The sequence below is a fragment of the Zea mays genome, chromosome 5 (assembly GCF_902167145.1).
Source record: "Zea mays cultivar B73 chromosome 5, Zm-B73-REFERENCE-NAM-5.0, whole genome shotgun sequence".
Classification (NCBI taxonomy): Eukaryota; Viridiplantae; Streptophyta; class Magnoliopsida; order Poales; family Poaceae; genus Zea; species Zea mays.
Window position 1 is genome coordinate 181,591,181 of NC_050100.1, and position 24,000 is coordinate 181,615,180.

Genomic DNA, 24,000 nt, shown 5'->3' on the forward strand with positions numbered 1-24,000 from the left:
CAACCCCTCTTAAGCGGTCCAAAGACCCACTTGAATACCACGGTGTTTTGCTTGCTTTTTCTCAATCCCGTTTGCGAGGAATCTCCACAACTTGGAGCCTCTCGCCCTTACAATTGAAGTTCACAAAGAACACAGAGCAAAGGGGGAATGAGCAACGCACACAAGACTTCAAAAGATCAGAGCAACAACACGCACACAAGTCGCAACAAGAGCTCGCAACACAACTCAATGAGTCCACAACTCAACAAGAGCTCTAGATGCTATCACAATGAACCAAATGCGTGGAATCGATGTCTTGGTGCTTAGGAATGTTGTAGGAATGTTTCATCTACTCCTCCATGCGCCTAGGGGTCCCTTTTATAGCCCCAAGGCAGCTAGGAGCCGTTGAGAGCAATTCTGGAAGGCTGATCTTGCCTTCTGTCTTCGGGCGCACCGGACAGTCCGGTGCACACCGGACACTGTCCGGTGCCCGATTTCTTTCCTTAAACGGCGCAGCCGACCGTTGCAGATCTGGGAGCCGTTGGCGCACCGGACAGTCCGGTGCACACCGGACAGTCCGGTGCCCCCTTCCGACCGTTGGCTCGGCCACGTGTCGCGCGCAGATTCCGCGGCCGACCGTTGGCCCGGCCGACCGTTGGCTCACCGGACAGTCCGGTGCACACCGGACAGTCCGGTGAATTTTAGCCGTACGCCGTCGGCAAATTCCCGAGAGTGGCCACTTCGCCCGAGGCAACCTGGCACACCGGACACTGTCCGGTGCACCACCGGACAGTCCGGTGCCCCAGACCGAAACAGCCTCTTGGCTATACACAGCCAACTCTTTTCTTCTCTTCTTCTTTCTGTTTCTCATACTTAGACAAGTTTATTAGTACACACAACCAACGTACTGAGACTTAGAAACATACCTTTGCTCTTGATTTGCACTTTGTTCATCCATGGGCATAGATTCACATTTAAGCACTTGTGTTGGCACTCAATCACCAAAATACTTAGAAATGGCCCAAGGGCACATTTCCCTTTCAATCTCCCCCTTTTTGGTGATTTATGCCAACACAACATAAAGCAACTCGAACAAGTGCAATATCACTTCAAATAAAAACTCAAATTTATTTTGATTCAATTTGGCATATATGGATCATCCTTTGCCACCACTTGGTTTGTTTTTGCGAATCAAACTCAAAATCCTATCTCTAAGTCAAATCCACTTGTAGAGACATAAAGAGAGGTTTTCCAAAGAAAATTGATTCAAGATTCCAAACACTCCCCCTTTTTCCCGTAATCAACATTTCTCCCCACAAGAGGCCAACTTTTGACAAAAGAGACAATGCAAGAGTTTTGACAAAACAAAAAGCTCTATTCTACTATTTTCAAAATCTCTCAAGTGGTAGCTGATCCATTTATCGCTTTGGCCTTTATTTTCTCCCCCTTTGGCATCAAGCACCAAAACGGGATCAATCTTGGCCCCTTAACCCCATTGCCTCACCAAAATCTTCAACTAAGGGCAAATAGGCAATAAGAGTTAAAAGATGAACTTGGAGAAATTACTCTTTTCATCGGAGTGCAGTGGAAGTCTTTCACGGTCCAAGTCCACCTTACCCTTTCAAACCTTCTTTGAGACTAAAACAATCAAACTCAACCAAATGGTTAGTCTCAAAGGGTCAAGTTGCAACACGTCTCCCCCTAAAACTGTGCATCACTTTGCAACAGACTTGTGAGGTCCAGGGAGTGTGTGTACAACTTGAGCACCATTATTAAGCAACAAAATGCATAAGGAATATGATCAAAGGCATAAACACATGTATGCTACAAATCAATCCAGGTTCCGCGAATCTAAGACATTTAGCTCACTACGCAACCTGCAAAAGGTCTTCTCATCTAGAGGCTTGGTAAAGATATCGGCTAGCTGGTTCTCGGTGCTAACATGAAACACTTCGATATCTCCCTTTTGCTGGTGGTCTCTCAAAAAGTGATGCCGGATGTCTATGTGCTTTGTGCGGCTGTGTTCAACAGGATTTTCCGCCATGCGGATAGCACTCTCATTATCACATAGGAGTGGGACTTTGCTCAGATTGTAGCCAAAGTCCCGGAGGGTTTGCCTCATCCAAAGTAGTTGCGCGCAACACTGTCCTGCGGCAACATACTCGGCCTCAGTGGTGGATAGGGCAACGGAGGTTTGTTTCTTAGAGTTCCACGATACCAGGGACCTTTCTAAGAATTGGCACGTCCCTGATGTACTCTTCCTATCGACCTTACATCCAGCATAGTCGGAATCTGAGTATCCAACCAAGTCAAAGGTAGACCCTTTTGGATACCAGAGCCCGAAGCAAGGCGTAGCAACCAAATATCTTAGAATTCGCTTCACCGCCACTAAGTGACACTCCTTAGGATCGGATTGAAATCTAGCACACATGCATACGCTAAGCATAATATCCGGTCTACTAGCACATAAATAAAGTAAAGACCCTATCATTGACCGGTATGCTTTTTGATCAACGGACTTACCTCCTTTGTTGAGGTCGGTGTGTCCGTCGGTCCCCATCGGAGTCTTTGCGGGCTTGGCGTCCTTCATCCCAAACCGCTTTAGCAGATCTTGCGTGTACTTCGTTTGGGAGATGAAGGTGCCGTCTTTGAGTTGCTTCACTTGGAACCCAAGGAAGTAGTTCAACTCGCCCATCATCGACATCTCGAATTTCTGCGTCATCACCCTGCTAAACTCTTCACAAGACTTTTGGTTAGTAGAACCAAATATTATGTCATCAACATAAATTTGGCACACAAACAAATCACCATCACATGTCTTAGTAAAAAGAGTTGGATCGGCTTTCCCAACCTTGAAAGCATTAACAATTAGAAAGTCTCTAAGGCATTCATAACATGCTCTTGGGGCTTGCTTAAGTCCATAGAGCGCCTTAGAGAGCTTACACACGTGGTCGGGGTATCGTTCATCTTCGAAGCCAGGGGGTTGCTCCACGTACACCTCCTCCTTGATCGGCCCGTTGAGGAAAGCGCTCTTCACATCCATTTGGTACAACCTGAAAGAATGGTGAGCGGCATATGCTAGCAAGATGCGAATTGACTCTAGCCTAGCCACAGGAGCAAACGTCTCCTCAAAGTCCAAACCTGCGACTTGGGCATAACCTTTTGCCACAAGTCGAGCCTTGTTCCTCGTCACCACCCCGTGCTCGTCCTGTTTGTTGCGGAACACCCACTTGGTTCCCACAACATTTTGCTTAGGACGAGGCACCAGTGTCCAAACTTCATTGCGCTTGAAGTTGTTGAGTTCCTCCTGCATGGCTAACACCCAATCCGGATCTAGCAAGGCCTCTTCTACCCTAAAAGGCTCAATAGAAGAGACAAAGGAGTAATGCTCACAAAAATTAACTAATCGAGATCGAGTAGTTACTCCCTTGCTAATATCACCCAGAATTTGGTCGACGGGATGATCCCTTTGAATCATCGCTCGAACTTGGGTTGGAGGTGCCGGTTGCGCATCTTCCTCCATCACATGATCATCTTGTGCTCCCCCTTGATCACACGCCTCCTGTTGATGAACCTGTTCATCGTCTTGAGTTGGGGGTTGCACCATAGTTGAGGAAGAAGGTTGATCTTGCTCCAATTGTTCCTGTGGTCGCACATCACCAATCGCCATGGTGTGCATAGCGGCCGTTGGAACGTCTTCTTCATCTACATCATCAAGATCAACAACTTGCTCTCTTGGAGAGCCATTAGTCTCATCAAATACAACGTCGCTAGAGACTTCAACCAAACCCGATGATTTGTTGAAGACTCTATACGCCTTTGTATTTGAGTCATAACCTAACAAAAACCCTTCTACTGCTTTGGGAGCAAATTTAGAATTTCTACCCTTCTTCACTAGAATGTAGCACTTGCTCCCAAATACACGAAAGTACGATACATTGGGTTTGTTACCGGTTGGAAGCTCATATGACGTCTTCTTGAGGAGGCGGTGAAGGTAGACCCTGTTGATGGCGTGGTAAGCCGTGTTCACGGCTTCCGACCAAAAACGCTCGGGGGTCTTGAATTCTCCAAGCATAGTCCTCGCCATGTCGATTAGCGTCCTGTTCTTCCTCTCTACCACACCATTTTGCTGTGGTGTGTAGGGAGCGGAGAACTCATGCTTGATCCCTTCCTCCTCAAGGAACTCCTCCACTTGAAGGTTCTTGAATTCCGACCCGTTGTCGCTCCTTATCTTCTTCACCTTGAGTTCAAACTCATTTTGAGCTCTCCTGAGGAAGCGCTTGAGGGTCCCTTGGGTTTCAGACTTATCCTGCAAAAAGAACACCCAAGTGAAGCGGGAAAAGTCATCAACAATAACTAGACCATACTTACTTCCTCCTATGCTCAGATAGGCGACGGGTCCGAAGAGGTCCATGTGCAGCAGCTCCAGGGGTCTTGATGTGGTCATCACATTCTTGTTGTGATGTGCTCCTCCCACTTGTTTACCTGCTTGACAAGCTGCACAAGGTCTATCTTTTTCGAATTGCACGTTAGTTAAACCTATCACGTGTTCTCCCTTTAGAAGCTTGTGAAGGTTCTTCATCCCCACATGTGCTAAGCGGCGATGCCACAGCCAGCCCATGCTAGTCTTAGCTATTAAGCATGCATCTAGACCGGCCTCTTCTTTTGCAAAATCAACTAAATAAAGTTTGCCGTCTAATACACCCTTAAAAGCTAGTGAACCATCACTTCTTCTAAAGACAGACACATCTACATTTGTAAATAGACAGTTATATCCCATGTTGCATAATTGACTAACAGATAGCAAATTATATCCAAGAGACTCTACTAAAAACACATTAGATATGGAGTGCTCATTAGAAATTGCAATTTTACCTAACCCTTTTACCTTGCCTTGATTCCCATCACCGAATATAATTGAATCTTGGGAATCCTTATTCTTGACGTAGGAGGTGAACATCTTCTTCTCCCCCGTCATATGGTTTGTGCATCCGCTGTCGATAATCCAGCTTGAACCCCCGGATGCATAAACCTGCAAGGCAAATTTAGGCTTGGGACTTAGGTACCCAACTCTTGTTGGGTCCTACTAGGTTAGTCACAATTTCCTTAGGGACCCAAATGCAAGTTTTATCACCCTTGCATTTTGCCCCTAACTTCCTAGCAATTACCTTTCTATTCTTTCTACAAATTGCAAAGGAAGCATTCAAAGCATGATATATTGTAGAAGGTTCATTTAATTTCCTAGGAACATTAACAACATTTCTTCTAGGCATATTATGAACAGCATTTCTCCTACCAACATTTCTATCATGCACATAAGAAGAGCTAGAAGCAAACATGGCATGAGAATCAAAGGCATTATATGCATTACAACTCCTATAAGCATTTCTAGGTTGTCTTCTATCATAGTACATAAAGGCATGGTTCTTTTGCACACTACTAGTCATAGGGGCCTTCCCTTTCTCCTTGGCGGAGATGGGAGCCTTATGGCTTGTCAAGTTCTTGGCTTCCCTTTTGTAGCCAAGTCCATCCTTAATTGAGGGATGTCTACCAATCGTATAGGCATCCCTTGCAAATTTTAATTTATCAAATTCGCTTTTGCTAGTCTTAAGTTGGGCATTAAGACTAGCCACTTCATCATTCAATTTAGAAATTGAAACTAGGTGCTCACTACAAGCATCAACATTAAAATCTTTACACCTAGTGCAAACCATAACATGTTCTACACAAGAGTTAGATTTACTAGCCACTTCTAGTTTAGCATTTAAATCATTATTAACACCTTTTAAAGTAGCAATGGTTTCATGACAAGAAGATAATTCACTAGAAAGCACTTCATTTCTTTTTAATTTCTAGAGCAAGAGAATTTTGTGCACTAACAAATTTATCATGCTCCTCATATAAAAGATCCTCTTGTTTTTCTAGTAATCTATTCTTATCATTCAAAGCATCAATCAACTCATTAATTTTATCTATCTTAGATCTATCTAAGCCCTTGAACAAGCATGAATAATCTATGTCATCATCATCACTAGACTCATTATCACTAGAAGAAGCATAAGTGGAGTCTTGAGTACTCACCTTCTTCTCCCTTGCCATAAGGCATGTGTGATGCTCGTTGGGGAAGAGGGATGACTTGTTGAAGGCAGTGGCGGCGAGTCCTTCATTGTCGGAGTCGGAGGAGGAGCAATCCGAATCCCACTCCTTGCCTAGATGTGCCTCGCCCTTTGCCTTCTTGTATGCCTTCTTCTTCTCCCTCTTGCTCCCTTGTTCCTGGTCACTTTCATTATCGGGACAGTTAGCAATAAAATGACCAAGCTTACCGCATTTGAAGCATGAGCGCTTCTCCTTTGTCTTGGTCTTGCTTGGCTGTCCCTTGCGACCTTTAAGCGCCGTCTTGAAGCGCTTAATGATGAGGGTCATCTCCTCATTATTTAGCCCGGCCGCCTCAACTTGCGCCACCTTGCTTGGTAGCGCCTCCTTGCTCCTTGTTGCCTTTAGAGCAATGGGTTGAGGCTCATGGATTGGACCATTTAATGCGTCGTCCACGTATCTCGCCTCCTTGATCATCATTCTCCCGCTTACAAACTTCCCTAGAACTTCTTCGGGCGACATCTTGGTGTACCTAGGATTTTCACGAATATTGTTCACCAAATGAGGATCAAGAACGGTAAAGGACCTTAGCATTAGGCGGACGACGTCGTGGTCCGTCCATCGCGTGCTTCCGTAGCTCCTTATTTTGTTGATAAGGGTCTTCAACCTGTTGTAAGTTTGGGTTGGCTCTTCTCCCCTTATCATTGCGAATCGTCCAAGCTCGCCTTCCACCAACTCCATTTTAGTGAGCATGGTGATGTCGTTCCCCTTGTGAGAGATTTTGAGGGTGTTCCATATCTGCTTGGCGTTGTCCAAGCCGCTCACCTTATTGTACTCTTCCCTGCACAAAGATGCTAATAGAACAGTAGTAGCTTGTGCATTTCTATGGATTTGTTCATTTATAAGCATAGGGCTATCCGAGCTATCAAATTTCATTCCATTCTCTACAATCTCCCATATGCTTGGATGGAGAGAGAATAAGTGACTACGCATTTTGTGACTCCAAAATCCGTAGTCTTCCCCATCGAAGTGTGGGGGTTTGCCAAGAGGAATGGAAAGCAAATGCGAATTCGAACTATGTGGAATACGAGAATAATCAAATGAAAAGTTCGAATTGACCGTCTTCCTGTAGTCGTTGTCGTCGTCCTTTTGGGAAGAGGTAGACTCATCGCTATCGTCGTAGTAGACGATCTCCTTGATGCGCCTTGTCTTCTTCTTCTTCCCGTCTTTGCGCTTGTGGCCCGAGCCCGAGTCATTGGACTTGTCATCCCTTGGCTCGTTGACGAAGGACTCCTTCTCCTTGTCGTTGATCACGATTCCCTTCCCCTTAGGATCCATCTCTTCGGGCGATTAGTCCCTTCTTGAAGAGAACGACTCCGATACCAATTGAGAGCACCTAGAGGGGGGTGAATAGGTGATCCTGTAAAACTTAAGCTTATAGCCACAAAAACTTGTTAAGTGTTAGCACAATAAATGCCAAGTGGCTAGAAAGGAGTCTCAACAAAACACAATACCACAAGAGATCAATCACAGAGATGACACAGTGGTTTATCCCGTGGTTCGGCCAAGACCAACGCTTGCCTACTCCACGTTGTGGCGTCCCAACGGACGAGGGTTGCAATCAACCCCTCTCAAGCGGTCCAAAGACCCACTTGAATACCACGGTGTTTTGCTTGCTTTTTCTCAATCCCGTTTGCGAGGAATCTCCACAACTTGGAGCCTCTCGCCCTTACAATTGAAGTTCACAAAGAACACAGAGCAAAGGGGGAATGAGCAACGCACACAAGACTTCAAAAGATCAGAGCAACAACACGCACACAAGTCGCAACAAGAGCTCGCAACACAACTCAATGAGTCCACAACTCAACAAGAGCTCTAGATGCTATCACAATGAACCAAATGCGTGGAATCGATGTCTTGGTGCTTAGGAATGTTGTAGGAATGTTTCATCTACTCCTCCATGCGCCTAGGGGTCCCTTTTATAGCCCCAAGGCAGCTAGGAGCCATTGAGAGCAATTCTGGAAGGCTGATCTTGCCTTCTGTCTTCGGGCGCACCGGACAGTCCGGTGCACACCGGACACTGTCCGGTGCCCGATTTCTTTCCTTAAACGGCGCAGCCGACCGTTGCAGATCTGGGAGCCGTTGGCGCACCGGACAGTCCGGTGCACACCGGACAGTCCGGTGCCCCCTTCCGACCGTTGGCTCGGCCACGTGTCGCGCGCAGATTCCGCGGCCGACCGTTGGCCCGGCCGACCGTTGGCTCACCGGTCAGTCCGGTGCACACCGGACAGTCCGGTGAATTTTAGCCGTACGCCGTCGGCAAATTCCCGAGAGTGGCCACTTCGCCCGAGGCAACCTGGCACACCGGACACTGTCCGGTGCACCACCGGACAGTCCGGTGCCCCAGACCGAAACAGCCTCTTGGCTATACACAGCCAACTCTTTTCTCCTCTTCTTCTTTCTGTTTCTCATACTTAGACAAGTTTATTAGTACACACAACCAACGTACTGAGACTTAGAAACATACCTTTGCTCTTGATTTGCACTTTGTTCATCCATGGGCATAGATTCACATTTAAGCACTTGTGTTGGCACTCAATTACCAAAATACTTAGAAATGACCCAAGGGCACATTTCCCTTTCACCATTTAACTTGCCAAGCTATCCAGCTCTCTAAATTGACTCTCTCACTAGCCAAATTTAGCTAGCAACTCTCGCTAGCCAAGCTAACCAGCATATTGGAGAGTCTGTTGGAATGAGATGTTATATATAGAGAGTTTAATATTTATGGAGGGACAAATAAATAATCAAATAGAGAGTCAAAAATAAAGAGTCTATTGGAGATACTCTAATGGCTAGCTAGCTAAAAATAGCTCTAATGTATTCAAATAGAAGGACTAACAGATACATTAAAACTTTAATCAATTCTTTAACTAGCTGTTAGCTAATTAGCTAGTTAAACATAGTTAATTTAAACTAGTTTTTTAGCCCCAACTAACAATTGACATTCTCAAAGGGATAGACATGTGTACTCATTTGGTCGTAGTAATGGAACTATAGTAATTTGAATAAATGAAAAATGGTCGTAGTAGTAATCGTAATGCTACAAGCAGAAGAATCGGTACCAAAAGCTTACAGGCAATAACGTCATATGAAGAGGGTGCAGTCGATAAATGATACGAGAAGTCAAAAGAAAGAGAGCATTAAATATTTGGGGGGCGATAGCAAAAAACCAAGCCTCTGGAGAAGACAGCTCTCCCGCATTTAAGTACTCTAAATTCCAAACCACCTCCACGGACCCAATATTTATTACGCACACAAGAACCAACGAAGCATTTGTGGAAGAAAAACTAGAAAACCATGAAACTTTTCATGGACATTGGCCTAAATCTGTTTAGAACGTTAATAATATAATTAATAGTGTGCTTTATGCTGTTCTTATGTTACATTTATTTAACTAAAAGTCTATTGATATAATAACTCTTTAATATGTATATTTAATAATGGGTCAACTTCTTTCTCTCACGAGTTGCAGCCTGTGAGAACAGTCTGATTTCCTTATCTCTTCATTTCTCTTTCTTTCACGTCATTATAAATCTAACGTGATATAGCCTTAAACTATCTCCAACAGAGCGTTGAAGCCCCCCACCCCACGCTGGCTGGAGCTCCCAACACCCACACACGGTCCACCCCACATGGGGGAGAAAAGTTCTCCATTCTTTAATTATTTCATTTCTTTGCAATACTAACTTTTTTTAAGCATAGTAAAAATATGTATTATGGTAGTACAAACAGTTCATGTTTTTTAAAAAACTAAAAAAATTGATTAAAAATATTAAATAACTGAATTATAGTATATAGAGGAGCTAGATATGGTAAATGGTTGGAGACATCCTATATATAGAGGATTAACTTTTAGGGTGAAATAGTAAAATGTAATATAAAGTATAGATAAGAGAGAAATATGGAGAGAATGGTTGGAGATGGCCTTAGAAACACCACTCGTTTGAGCCAATGGAAGATTGAGTGATAGACGGCTCAAATACGCGTGCATTAGCTGTGTGTAATAACGTGAAACAATATGCATTAAATTTAGAAAAAAAGAACATCGAGAGTGGAACACAATGTGCATGCAAATTCACGTCGAACGCACTTTGCACCTGCTCCATTGCTTATTTCGTTCCTACTGAACAGTTAACGGACTAGCGCTGTGTGGAGTCACGTCCATATAAACTGATCAACACGATTCACGAAATCTCTTTTATCGGCTGCAGAAGCCTCTGACAACACATAATCCTATGGACTAAAGTTTAGCCTGTACAATCATATGTTTAATGTATATTACGGATATTAAATATAGTCTAAGTAAACAAATAAGTACACTGCTAAAACTAAATAATAAGATAAGTTTATTAAGACTAATTAATCTATAATTAGCAAATATTTACCATAGTATTACATTAGCAAATTATGAATTAATTAGGTTTAATAAGTTTGTATTATCGTTTAGTTCTTATTTGTGTGATTAGTTTGTACTTAAACTATATTTTAATATTTCTAACTAACATTCAAACATATATTATGATCATGACTAAAATTTAGTCAGGGAAACCAGACATAGCCTTATACTTTGAGATAAAAACGGATAGAATCGACGAAAAAAAACGCTTGTCTCGTTTTTATTTTTCACATTTTAATTTGGAAACAGTATTGAAAATGGGACCATTGGAAACAGGACGAAAACGAAACTAGCGGGATGACAAAAACATATCAAAACAAATGGAACAAATCGACAACAAATCGGAATTGGATGAAAACATCACCGTACAAAGTATAAAAATAAAACATTATTGTGATCAATTAAAATATCACATCTAGACCTATGAAAACAATATATTATAATGTACATGTGACTACCAAGAAAAATAACCACGAAAACGATTGGGATGCCCATAAATACGAATTCGAAATCGAAGCCAAACGGAAAAAGATACATCTTAATCGTTGCACCCTACTTATAATGCACGTTATCGATAGGCCCCTAGCCTACAAGCTCAAATTCAGGTTGAGCAACAACAGTGCAACTAAGAGCCAGTATAATAATATGTTGTAAGCATGCTAAATGCTGATATAAAGGAGAGATAAGAAATGAGTTATAAGTTGGTTTAGACACAAGAACCAATAAACTTTGTGAGAAAGACAAGTGAGCCATATATTAGGATCTGTTTGGTTTCATGAAAAACTTTAGTTCATATATTTTAGTTCCTAAATTACCAAATACAAGGACTAAATCATATGTTTTCCTCTCTTTTAGTCCATGTGTAGACAATTTAGGAGCTTAAAGGAAGAGACTAAAGACCAGTCCTATAAAACCAAACATACTCTTAATAGGGCTAAGATGTTGGACGTAAAGATCTTTATAGCCAGCAGTTGACTACATTATTAATGTGCTCTAATTAATCAATTAACTGGTACCATGCATATATCTTTTCTTCTCTTGTCCTGAGCAGAAATATATATAAAAAAAACATCTTCCTTGTCCTCTGACAGAGTTAAAGACCCAGTTGTATATCCACTTCACTTTAGCTTGCACTGACAGTGATGGAATCAGGAATAAAGTCAACATAATAAGATAAGCTTATTTAATAAGCTAGAGCTAGGTTATATGATCTGGCCTGTCTTATTATATATGAGCACAATATTAAAAACTGACCCAGACAAGGCTTACAATGCCGGAATTCAGCTCACTAGATTTGCATCTTGTGGCGCTAGGCTTCAGGTTTCCTGGAAAGAATAATTCCTATTACATTTCTATTGCCATTTGAGTGATTTTTATTTTACCTCTGATATACTATGTACTGTACCTAACACTGCCAAAGCTGCTCTAAAAGTGTATAATGTAGAACAAGTGTACAGTATATGACAATGTATTTTGAATATACATACATATATATTAGAATAGTTCTTTAAATTTTAGTGAATGGAAATTTGACTCAATACTGTTATCTTTTTGAAAGATATATATACTTTAGGAATCACAGCTTGACTCAAACCAACCCTTCGCTTTCAATGTGGACAACAGAGGGGATCACGCTACCAAAGAATGTGTCATGTGACACATCTATTTGACCAAACCAAGAGTTTTTGCATGATCTGGTGACTGATGTAGCATAAAGCTAGAACACTGCATGTTACCCATAGCCCAATCACATGCATTATGTTTTGCAACTGCCCACACACCCCCAATAACTATCAGATGAACAACGGGCAATGTCATACACTGCATCACCGGGCCTAAGTTGCTTTTTATCCAGAAGGAATCACAAAAAAGGGCAATGCCATAGTCTTCAAATCTCATAGTAGAAATGTCATGGACCTAACATTCCAAAGATCACTTAACAAAAAAAAAAGCATGAAACAGGAGGCAGAGGCACAGTACAGACTTCTGTGTCTCCTGAAATCTGAGAACCTGTACAGCAACTTGAGTATGAAGTTCAATTGAGTTACCTGAGGCCTAGCAACTGAAAAAAAGAATCCCTTTGTAAACTTTGAGCAACCAAGGGCTAGATATTGAAGAAGGAAGAAAGCAAACCAACCTAACATTATGACAACCAAGAAAGAAACAAATCAACCTAACATTATGCAAAGCTCCCCTCAAAGGAAAAGAGAAGCATTCCACAAAGATCCTAGCATGGTGTTTGGCATGCGTGACGATTGCCAAATGCCAAGACCTTCTGCAATCTTCACTGAAGCGGGACCCCCTCTGCTGCTCATGGGACATGGCAACATTATGCTTAGATTCAATCTTCTAAAAAGTATCACAGATAGATCCTACAAGATGATTGGCACTTGTGCTGAGAGCTTTTCCTGCAACTCCCTGATCTTTGAGAAGAGTTCCACCTTCTGTTCCTTGTAGCTCTGAAGCACAAAGTCCTTTCCCTCAATGACTTCCTTCAGTTCAACCACCTCTTTCTTGAGCATCTCCACCCTCTCTACTTCTACCTTCCTCTTCTCGATGCTAATACAATGCAGGTCAGCATCATCAACACAACCATCACCATAGCCATTAGAATGCCCATTTGCGGCATCTGGCTGCCAATGCGCAGCTTGCAAAGGTTTATCATGAGAGAGTGCTTCTGTGACACAATGATCTGCAATAATCTTCCTTAGATGCTGAATCTCTCGTTCAGATTCAAACAGATCACGATTGGCAGCATCCAATTGAGACTGCAGATTGCTGGACTGTGTCACCTGAATGTTAAGAGAGTTCTTAAGATCAGCAATCTGAGTTTGCATCTCCATGATCATCTCATCACGTTTCTTGAGGTGCTGTCTTAGCTTCTGTATGACCTCTCTTTTGCTATAAATGTCAGATCCTGATTCTGAAACACAGGGAGAGCCAGAACTGTTAGAGTACTGAAATGGCCTTCGAGGATCTTCAAGCCGATCAGGTGAGGATATCCACATAACACCGCTGTTCTCTTTGCTTGATTCTGGTGTGGGTATCTTGACAAGTGGAAGTGAGGATTCAACTGATTTGGGTACAGGACTTGCAGGTGTTTGCTTGACTTCCACTCCACCATTTGCAAGCCCTGCACATGGTAAGAGGAATTAGTAATAACAAGTTTTGGGAAGAACTTTCATACCACCAACAAAAGAAACAATAATGAACTAGTGTAAAATCCAACCCAACAACTAAATTTATTAATTCAGTTCAATCAGGCATAGCGAAAGCAACAGCCAGAAAAAAATATATGAAATTATCGGTGTCTCTAAATATAAACTCGTATGCAAAGTTAGAAATTTGGTAGAATGCCATAATCATTAACTCAGACTATTACTTTGTGGATATGTATGACTCTTATGAATGCAAATGGCGGAGACCTGCAATGCCCCCCCCCCCCCCCCCCCCCCCCCCCCCCCCCCCCCCCAAAAAAAAACACACACACACACACACCCCAAAGCACACAGGCGGGAGAGAATGTACATATCCTATAGACGTATCAGGTACACATACAAGGGCAGAGACGTATTGGCCTGCTTCGGAGATACAGCCCAGCACACTTCATTCTGTTGCACATATCCCCCGGCCTTGCCCTAATCTCCAGTCCACCCCACACACGACACACAAGATTCCATGAGGTCGCAACCTCTAGAACCTGCTAGCAGCAAGGCAGTAGTGAGATAGCAGTGAACCAGTGACGCACAGGTCTGCATGCCTGCCCATGTGCTACAGTGCCACACAATGGCCCCAGGAGCTATCAGGCCGCAGAGGACGCATATTTTTTTAAAAAGCAAAATGGCAGGAGCTCTGCCTATCCATTAAGGGGGGACAGTTCAGAAAACAAGATGAGGTCCGAGGACAGGATACAACAGAGCCTAGCACGCACGGCGGGAAGAACATTCCCAGCAGAACCACACAGAGCAGCTAGCTGCTAAGGCGTTGCGACTGCCCAATTACAGGGTAAACATAGCCCTCCTAAAACTCAAAACGTTCTCTTTGATCCTCAAGGCTACCTGGATAGGGGTCAGGGAGCTGTTTTCAAAGATCCTGCCGGCTCCCGCCGTCGTGCTAGGCGAGTGGCAATGAATTTGCTCCCTATCCCACATTCCCTTTTTCTTCCTACATCCCTTCTCCCATAGTCAAATTTGCTAGGATTTATTTCTTTCGCTTTCAGATCTAGTGTTCATTTGCTTAACTTTTCCAAACCAGAAATGACAGCAATAAGTATGTCCATTGCAGCTTCTTAAAGCTCCATCAACTCGACCTGCGGGGGGTAAGGCAGCCCCCGAGTATTGTATTTAAGAAGACCTTCTCACACAAGTCGAGAAAAACCCCCGAACCCCCTGCCCCACCCATACGCATGTGAGAACGACCGCGACCGGGGCTAAACCTTAGACCTGTGCTTTGGCGTGGGACAGACGATGTGATTTTTTAACCATAGCCTGAAATTTGCTCCCACGGGGAGTCGAACCCAGAACCTGAGGAGTTATACTCAGACCACCTAACCAACTCAGCTAGAGGCCCTTTCGCTAAAGCTCCATCAACATCATGGCTCCATTGTTAGCTCATGCCATCATTATTATTTAATATTTAATATATATACATATACTAAAATGAATTTGCATATACATATACTTGCTACATAGGTTCCTCGTATTGCATTAATGAAAGAACTACGAAAATCCATCAGATAACTTCAAGGTTAGGGGACAGATACAAAGGGCATTTTGTTTACAAGTTAACACAGAGCCAAACATATAACACAGGTCTAAAAACTTGCATTCTAAAATTGTATTCTAGCACTATATTAATGCATGCTGATCAATATCCCAAGCCAACAAATTAAAAGGTCCACCAATAAGCAGGAAACAACCAATAGTGCAGATTAGTCCCCAGACATACCAGATCTGTATTCTAACAGTAAATTCAGTGTGATATGAACTAAAATGCTGACAAATAAGTGAGCAACAGGAAACAGAACAGAACACAGGTTACAGATAAAGCACCTGACATACAGTAGTAGCAGCCAGTTTGGTCACTGAACCGGTAGAGATCTGAATGCAGCTTGCATGCTTCAGGCCTTCCTTTAGCTGCAATTTGAACAGTAAGCAGGCAGCGTACAAAGAATACAGACACAAAATCAAGATTGCAACTGCAGATGGGGGCATGAGATGGCATAAGACCTTCGGAAGTATTATTTTGCTGCTTCCCGTCTAACAACTGCTTTAGTTTGCACACAACCTTGACTGAAAGCGTGCTAAGCAAAACCCCGCCAGCAACAAGAACCCAGTTTGGCCCTTCTCCTTGGACATGGTTACCTCTCCCAGACTTCTGTAAGCTCCTACTCGTCTTAGTCTTCATAATAGCAACAACCAGTTTCTTCAGCCAAATCTATAAATACCGTACCTTAACCTGCAGAAATGCACCACAACCACTACATTGGTGAAGGGAAAAAATAGTTTCGCCTAATAATCACAAGGACCTAATAAGATTCTGAAGTGAAGGAAACTAATCATATGGTATTAACGAATGCGCGGGAAGAATGCAGATTCATCTCGCTGTGACGCTGTGGACCATGAAAGCTAGAAAGTACAAACACGTAAATCTATCAATTTGTCCAACCGTACGTCTAACAAATGCAAAAGGTCACAGGGTCCTTCGAGACTCTGCGGATTTAGGTTCCCATTGAGGTTAATAGTCATTTTGGATCCCATTCAGGCTCATTACCCAATATCAACACCCATGACAGCAAGTAAAGTATCCACTCTGATAAAGGAATCAACATAGGCCTTTTCCTTTTTCAAGGAAATAGCCGACTAAAGATGCATCCATAACCACCGATACTCGTCTCAAAAAAAATTCTGACCTCTTGAGTCCTTCCTCCCTCCTCTTCCAAGTGCCATGACAGGCCGCACAGGTGGTGCCGGATTCAGTTGCACCGGAAGTCCCGGACGACGGACGCAGACGATTGGAGGGTATTTGGCGAGCCCGAATTCAGGGGAGCCGACTGCGACTGGAGCTGCGGCTCCGTCGCCTGTCGGAGAGCGGCAGCGAAAGCGTGGTCGCGGACTGCTCCGTGCTCTGACGGCGCAGGTGGCGGCGAGGAGAGCAGATGGGAGTGGGAGGAAAGAAGGGAGTCCTCGGTGGAGTCGAAGCAGATGAGATGCGATTTTGTGGAACTTGATTGTTTCCCACTTTGCCCTTTGCCGTTCCCCCCTGGCGAATGGGACGACGGAAAAGGCACGGTATACATAGTCCGTAGGTGGGCAGCTTGACAGTTAGTTGATGCGAATTAAGGGCAGGGATAAGGAGACAAAAGGATGAGATAGGTTTTAATCCATCTGGTGATTCTGGTCCATGCTGGGACAGAGAAATGTCAGAAATGACGCGCCATATCATGTTGACAAAATGTTTTTAATAGTCTAATCGATTTTAGTCATCATGACATGGATAAATCTAACTAATTAGGATTGTCCGTGATTAATCACAGCCCAAATGTTTCTCCACAATTGTTTAAGCTCTTAATTAGTTTTACTTTAAAAGTGAATAGAAATAGAGCACGATCTTAATTCGATTCGATCCTTAAGTTTTATAGTATAAAGTTTAGAGCCTATTATCACCCTAGGTGTATAATACCAATCATGATTACTATCAACCCTTAGCTTGTTTGGGATAGTTTTTTCTGAAAAGCTTTTCTGAGAATCTAGATTCCTCGATAATCTAACTGTCATGAGAATTTAGATATTACGAGGCTTGTGTGTGGAGGCACGGTTTAGGGTTTAAGAAGCGGTGGCTTCCTGTCGGTGTTTTGGGTCCGACTGCACACCCGGGATTGCCCCTCAAGGTGTTTTTAGGAGTAGGACGGTGTCGCCGACTGTAGCTAAATGGTTCGTGTCGGATGCACGAGGTCACGAGGAACAATGGACAGTGTTTACAGGTTCGGGCCGCTTTGAGATGCGTAACACCCTACGTCCTGGTGAGAATGCTTTATGTGGTGGATTACAAGGGAGCTCTCTAAAGCTAGAACATAGAGAGTTGGGGTGGATGACTGAGTAGTGAGATCGATCGTTCTGAAGGGGTGCCCCCTAGGCCTTATATATTCGACCGTGAGGCAACACATGCGGATGTGATAACAATGCGCACCTAAGAGATAGTGAACTGATCGAGTCTATCTTCCTATAGTTCTGCCGACTTATCCTCGCCTGGTTCCATTGTACGGGGCTCCAGCGCGGGAAAGTCGGGTCTCTGTTTTGATTGCTTGCTCAACGTTGTTGGGCCATCCGGGCTCGCACCGATCCGGCCTTATGTCGATCTGCTTCACTGGTCGTTCTTCCCCAGGCCCACGAAGGGATGACTTTACAATTTATTGGGCCCTTAGGCCTTTCGTGAGGCCTTTTATCCTTCCAGTGGACCCGGGGGATATCTGTCCCCCACAAGCCCCCGATCTTTGGGTTGATTTGGAGATAATCGGCCCAAAGATCCTAGGTCCAGCTTGCGGTCTTCGTTTATGACAAGAAATGCTTTCCGGGCAGTTTGGTAAAAATGATTTCTTACTGTTTCCTTCTGCTTTGATCACTCGAAAACTGGTGTTCTGTCTCACACTCGTGCTTTGGAGATCAGCATTTCATACTGTAGGACCCTGAACTTCATTGGGTGCACCGGAGGTGCACCCAATGGGTGTAGCCCCCGAACTTCGAGTGGATTTTTGAAAATAATCCACTCAAAGGTCTTCATTTCGTGCCCTTTTGCTGAGAGTCATCCTTTCTTTTTCCGAATGCCTTAGAGGCCAGCATTATGTCATCGATATTATGCTTTAGAGGTCAGCATGTATTTTGTCTTTGAGGCCGAGTTCGTGATCTGCCCATATCTTGCTAGGTGGTGCAATTTATTTGATCTGCGACTAATTGGACGTTCGATGGACGTCCCCTGGCTAGTCTTCATGTCGCTTCTGTCGGTCAGACTTTGTACTTCACCGGCTATATTTGGCTTTCCTTTGATCCTTACTGATATCTCATTTTTGTCTTGAGGTATTCATTGCATGCCCTGCACGGATGTGACAGTTTTGAAAAATATACTGATAATTCCTGGGCGTCCCCCCCAATGGGTGTGGGCAAGGGACGGCTTGGTACGCTGAGTGTTTTAGCCGGCTGCTTCTGAGTAGTAATGTGATGTGACGGCGGGTGTAATCATATCGCCCGCGCAGTTGACTGGAGTCCCAATGGGTGTTGCGTTGCGTGAAACGGCGTCAGCCACCTGACGTATCTTCAGACGGGTTGAAGCGTATATTGAATATTTTGCGACTGTTCAGTGACCGTGGTAGGAGGTGAGCGGTTGCCTTCTTCTTCTATAAATAGTGCCTTTGCCTCTCCGGTTTTTTCACATCTCTTGCTGCTCTCTGCTGCTTGCTTTCTTCTTCTCCCTTCATTTCCACCATGGGCAAGAGTAACAAACGCAAGCGCGAGCCGACTCCTCCATCGGAGGACTTCGGCGATTCGGAATACTCGGAGGAGGAGTTCTCCTCCGAGTCCGAGGGGTCTCCGGCTCCCGTCTCTCCCCCGGCGTCGTCTGACGATTCAGACGACTCCCAGGGGATTGCCGCGGAGGTCTGGACTTATATCCAGGCCGTCGAGCGCTCCGGGCTCGAGGGCTCGGATGAGTCGGAGTACTCCTCGGACGAGGAGGACTCTTCGGACTCGTCTGAGGAGGGCGGCAGCGGTGATGGCGGAGACGACGACGACGATAGAGGCGATGGTGACGACGGCGACAGCAGCAGGGGCGGTGACGGCGGCGGCGGCAGGGGCGACAACGGCGGCGGCAGCAGCAAGGGCAGCAACAAGGCCAGTGGCTAGATGCCACTGGTTTTTAGATGTTAGTATAGATTAGAAGTAGTATAATGAAATAATGTAGTAGTAGTTAGTAGTGTAGAGTAGTAGAGTGTAGTGTAGTAGTAGTAGTAGAGAAGTATCAACTCATAACGAGTTGATTTGTAAGTTCTGTAACTTCCCTTAATGAAGAATGATTTCGTCTCCTCCTGTGTTAATTATTTTGCTTCATAGTCAGTTGATGATTGTCGCGATATTTATTGTCCGTGATGTTCTCTGTCTGTTATGCTTGTGTCGTAACTTGGAGTTTTCGAATCATTCCTCTGTTTGCCTTATATGTGAAGTCGATTCCTCTGGAATAGTAGCTGAGTAACTCGGGCATCATATCGTATATTTTAGGGGTGATAGCCGAGTTATTATTGTCAACATTTACGCTTCTGAAGTAGCGTCCAAATGATGACGAAGCCACATCAGTGTTGGAATGACTAATGACCACGTCGGCGCTTTTAGAGGTAACAGTCGAGTGACTTATGACGACGTCGGTGTTTTAGAGATAACTGCCGAGTGACTGAAGACGACGTCGGCGTTTTAGAGATAACTGCCGAGTGAATGAAGACGACGTCGGCGTTTTAGAGATAACTGTCGAGTGAATGATGGTAACGTCGACGTTTTAGAAATAACAGCCGAGTTAGAACGGGTTGCGTCGGCCACTTTGAAGGTAATAGCCGAGTGATGATGTGGCACACCGGTGCTTTAGAAGTAACCGTCGGGTGATGACATGGCACGCCGGTGTTTTAGAAGTAACCGCCGGGTGATGACTGGGCGCTTTTTGGAAACGGTATCCGACCCGGGAAGATCCCATATGTACTGCGCTTTCAGCCGCCTCTGCTTTCCGTGCCCTAGTTCTTGCTTTCCTGCCTCCAGATCCTCTCTGTCCTTTTGCAATTCGGCTCCCGCTCTGTTCGCCAGTGGAGTTGAGATGGCGCCCAAGCGAAAGGCCTCAAGTTCATCCGCCGCGGTGATTCCCTCTATCGACCCCAACAGCCAGTTGCCTTTCGCAGGTAACCATATGTCTGTTGTTTCTGAGCCTGACCTTCTCCATCTCGTGTCTGTTGGGGTCCTTCCTCCGAAGGAGCTCTGTTCTTGGCGGATTTGCCACGGGGTCACTGTTCCAACAGAGGATACCCACGAATCCGTGATTTATGTTCCTTTTCTTCTCCGTGGTCTCGCTCTTCCTATTTCTCCCTTTTTTCGCGGTCTCCTTGATTTCTATCGCCTTAATTTGACCCATCTGAATCCCAATTCCATTCTGCAAATTTCCATTTACGTTCATTTATGTGAAGCTTTTCTTGGCGTCCTGCCACATTTTGGACTGTGGAAGTACTTGTATCATTGTCGCCCTGGGATGGCCGGGGGGCAGCATCAGCTGGTGGGGGTGCGAGTTTGGAGATGCGCCATGGGAGGAAGACTGACTATCTTGAAATCCCACTCAAGCATAGTATCAAAGGATGGCGCTTGGAGTGGTTTATTGTTGAGAACCACGGAAGTTCTCTCCCCCCACGGTCAGGGAGACAGCCGGATGTTCGTACTCCGAGTTGGACCGAGTCTCCCACGGACCAGGAGGTGGCTGAGGCAGGGGCTTTGCTGGCTGAGGTTGGACTGCTGAAGGAGAGGGGTCTGACTGCAGAGGCTGTGGTTGCTGATTTTGTTTTCAAGAACATTCAGTCGTTGAAGGATAGGGCATACCCGACCTACCTGTACCGAGGTCTAGCTGACTCAACCCGGGTCGCCAACAGAAGAATTCCTACTGTAGACTTGGTGAACCGGCTTGAAATGATACTTAGAGGCAAGGTATCAAATGTTGGCGCCCCTGTCGCATACTCGGCCTGGAACCTGCCTCCTTCCAAGGCCTTTACTCATTTTGTGTCGAATCCTCCTGCTACTGATGGCGGTTTGGGCCTTAGAGTGCGACCCTCTGCCCAAGAAGTTAGTGCTTTGGTTGCTTCGCTTGGAGAAATTCCTGATGATGAATGGCAGGTCCACTTTGAGGTGCCTTTGGATCCTAGTGATGTAGAGATAAGTGTTATGCTTGATATGCTGGCTGAGGACTCTTCTGACGCTGCTCCTGCTGGGACATTGGTGGTGGCGTCTCTTCCGGAAGCTGGTACAACCTTGGATATTCAGAGGTCTGTCAGTGTTCGCTCAAAACGCCCTTGCCGAGCCAATCAACTTGATTCTCTTGCTGATGAGCAGAAAAAGAAAAAGAGGCGTCTTCGGCGAGTATCTAGCTTGGATCGGGATGTTGGTCCTTCGGTTCCTACTACTGAGGAAGTGTCTGTGGCTGAATTTGCCGACGCTGACCCCAATGGGTGTGATCCATCTGTCACTGATCCCAATGGGTGTGCTGTCTGTGTTGCTGATGAAAACGAAGGGGAGGAAGAAGATGATGTCCCTTTGACTCGGAAGAACAGTCAGCAATATGTAGCCAGTGGGGAAAGTAGTGGAGTTCCTTCTCCTGCTCTGTCTGCTCTCATTGGTCTACAAGAATTGTCTCTGGCGAACTTTGATCAGACTCTTGAAGATATGGTTCCAAAGGATCTGTTATCAAAGCCAGCGGATGGTGACGCGGTGGATGTTTGTGCTGATGTGTTCGACGCCAGGTTGGGGTCATCCCGCGCAGCGTCCCGCGCCTCATCGACCTTGGAGCGCGGTCTAGAGGGTCAGGAAACTGACTTGGATCGTCTTGCTCCCATGGAAGTAACTGAGGGACCTTCAGCCTTAGAGGCGGCTACCGTAGAGAACTTGGGCCTCAAGGATGGTGTTGACACTTACCCAGCCCCGAGGGTGTTGCCGGGGATGATTCGGCTCGGGTGGGAAACGTAAGCCGCGGCCCAGCCCCCGAGGGTGTTGCCGGAGACGATCCGACTCAAGTGGGTAGCGCAAACTATGACCCAACCCCCGAGGGTGTCCGAGCGGGGTCTCCCTCTTGTACTTCCATGGATGTTCATGCAGGATCTCCTCCACACTCTAGTTGTATGGTGGTAGCCCAAGCTTTTGGTCAGGGAATCGCTTTAGAGGCTAGCGTTCCTGACGACCAAGTTTTGGGCTCTGCTGATGACACTGAATTGGTTCCTGCTGGTTCATTGCAAGCTGCTCCGGATGGTGACCCTACGCCAAGCCATCGATTGATTTCTCATGATTTTGGAATCCCCTCATTCTTCTCCAACCTCCAGGTACTATGATCTATTCTAGTCTGATTTATACACCAGACGAACCGCTGTCATTGCACTCATCTGCTCTAAATATCAGGCATTGGTGGACGAAATGGCTAATCAGTTGAAGTTGCAAGGTGCTTCTGTTCCAGAAAGAGCTTCGTCTCTGGCACGTTGGAATCCGGTGCTGCTTCAACAGTGTGTCTCTGACTTAGAGGCGACGAATGCTGGTTAGTGCTTTTCTGCCTCCCTTCGTCTACCTTATTAAACTGCTTCTCAATTTGACCCTTTTGCTTGATTGTTTCTCGCTAGATATGGCTCGGCAGTTTTCTGTTCTTGAAGAGAAACATTCTCAAAGTCAGGCTGAACTGGTCCGGCGGTGCTCTGATTTTGAGGGAAAGTATTCCCAAAGCCAGACTGAGCTGGCCCAGGCCTCTGCTGCTCTGAATGACGCTAACATGCTGAACTCTACTCTTCGCGCTCAGCTTGATTCTGAAAAGGTGACTTATGAATCTGTGCCTTGTGTTGCCGTGTTCTTATTGCTTGCTTGATGTTTGAAGAAGCTGATTCTTGTTTGCAGGAAGAAAAACGTGCCCTTGTTGCTTCTCGTGACAATCTTGACAGGCTATATCGTGACTCTAGCAACTCATTGACCATCCTGAAGAGGAGTCATCGCTTCACCATGGAGGAGTTAGACAATCATCGCTGTAAGCTGCAGGAATCCACGGATGACATGATCCGTCTCAGGCAGTTGATATCGGCTAAGGATGCTGCTATCAAGGAACTGCGTGCTTCCAAGAAGTCCATCGCCCAGGAGCTAGAGACCGCTCAGTTGGCTGTCAAAGTTGCTGAAGAAACTTCCGTTACTCTGAGGGCCCAGCGCGACACAGCCATGGATAAAGCCGTTCGCGCGGGGCGGATCTTGTTGAGAAGACCCGGTGTGATTGTTCCCGACGATATAAGGGCTGATGTGAACGCTGCTCCTGATTCCTCAAGCCGCCCTTCTTTGTCGGTTGCTCCTGAGAAGAATATTGCAAAATAGAAAAACATTGTGTGCTTTGAGCGCGCGGTTATCGTGCTCGGATATTTTGTTAGAGGACACCAGCTTGACATTTGAATGCTACTGTTACTCTCCTGTCGCTTTAGAATTCAGCAGTATCTAAATTTGCAGGAGTAAAATGTTGTATGATGATTTTGAAACTTCTTCACGGGACATAGAGGTTGCCCCTATATGAGTAATCGTAAGCATGTGGAATCGTCTTAAGTCGTTGCTGACTTAAATCGATTGCTTTTGTTAATAGGGCATAGTAGTAATCCCGAGTTAAGTAAGCGCGAGCATGTTGCACCGTCTTAAGTCGTTGCCGACTTAAGCCGATTGCTCCGTTAGCAG

The 24,000-nt window shown here is 45.1% G+C and overlaps 1 protein-coding gene across 3 annotated transcripts; it reads right to left on the minus strand.

The window, feature by feature from the left end:
* Window positions 1–12,346: 12,346 nt before the first annotated feature.
* Window positions 12,347–16,844, minus strand: LOC100272460 (uncharacterized). 3 transcript variants are annotated; one of them, NM_001146933.1, is made up of 5 exons: window positions 16,443–16,688; window positions 15,983–15,988; window positions 15,760–15,904; window positions 15,583–15,666; window positions 12,347–13,664 (listed from the first exon to the last, which is right to left on the minus strand). In NM_001146933.1, the coding sequence occupies exons 4-5, from the start codon at window positions 15,587–15,589 to the stop codon at window positions 12,904–12,906; spliced, it is 768 nt and encodes a 255-aa protein (NP_001140405.1). In that variant the 5' UTR covers window positions 15,590–15,666; window positions 15,760–15,904; window positions 15,983–15,988; window positions 16,443–16,688; the 3' UTR covers window positions 12,347–12,903. The 3 variants fall into 3 exon arrangements, with proteins under 3 accessions (NP_001140405.1, XP_008681376.1, XP_008681377.1); XM_008683154.4 differs by having other exon boundaries at window positions 12,391–13,664; window positions 15,760–15,988; window positions 16,443–16,844; XM_008683155.4 differs by having other exon boundaries at window positions 12,391–13,664; window positions 15,592–15,666; window positions 15,760–15,988; window positions 16,443–16,799.
* Between the last annotated feature and the right edge of the window lie 7,156 nt (window positions 16,845–24,000).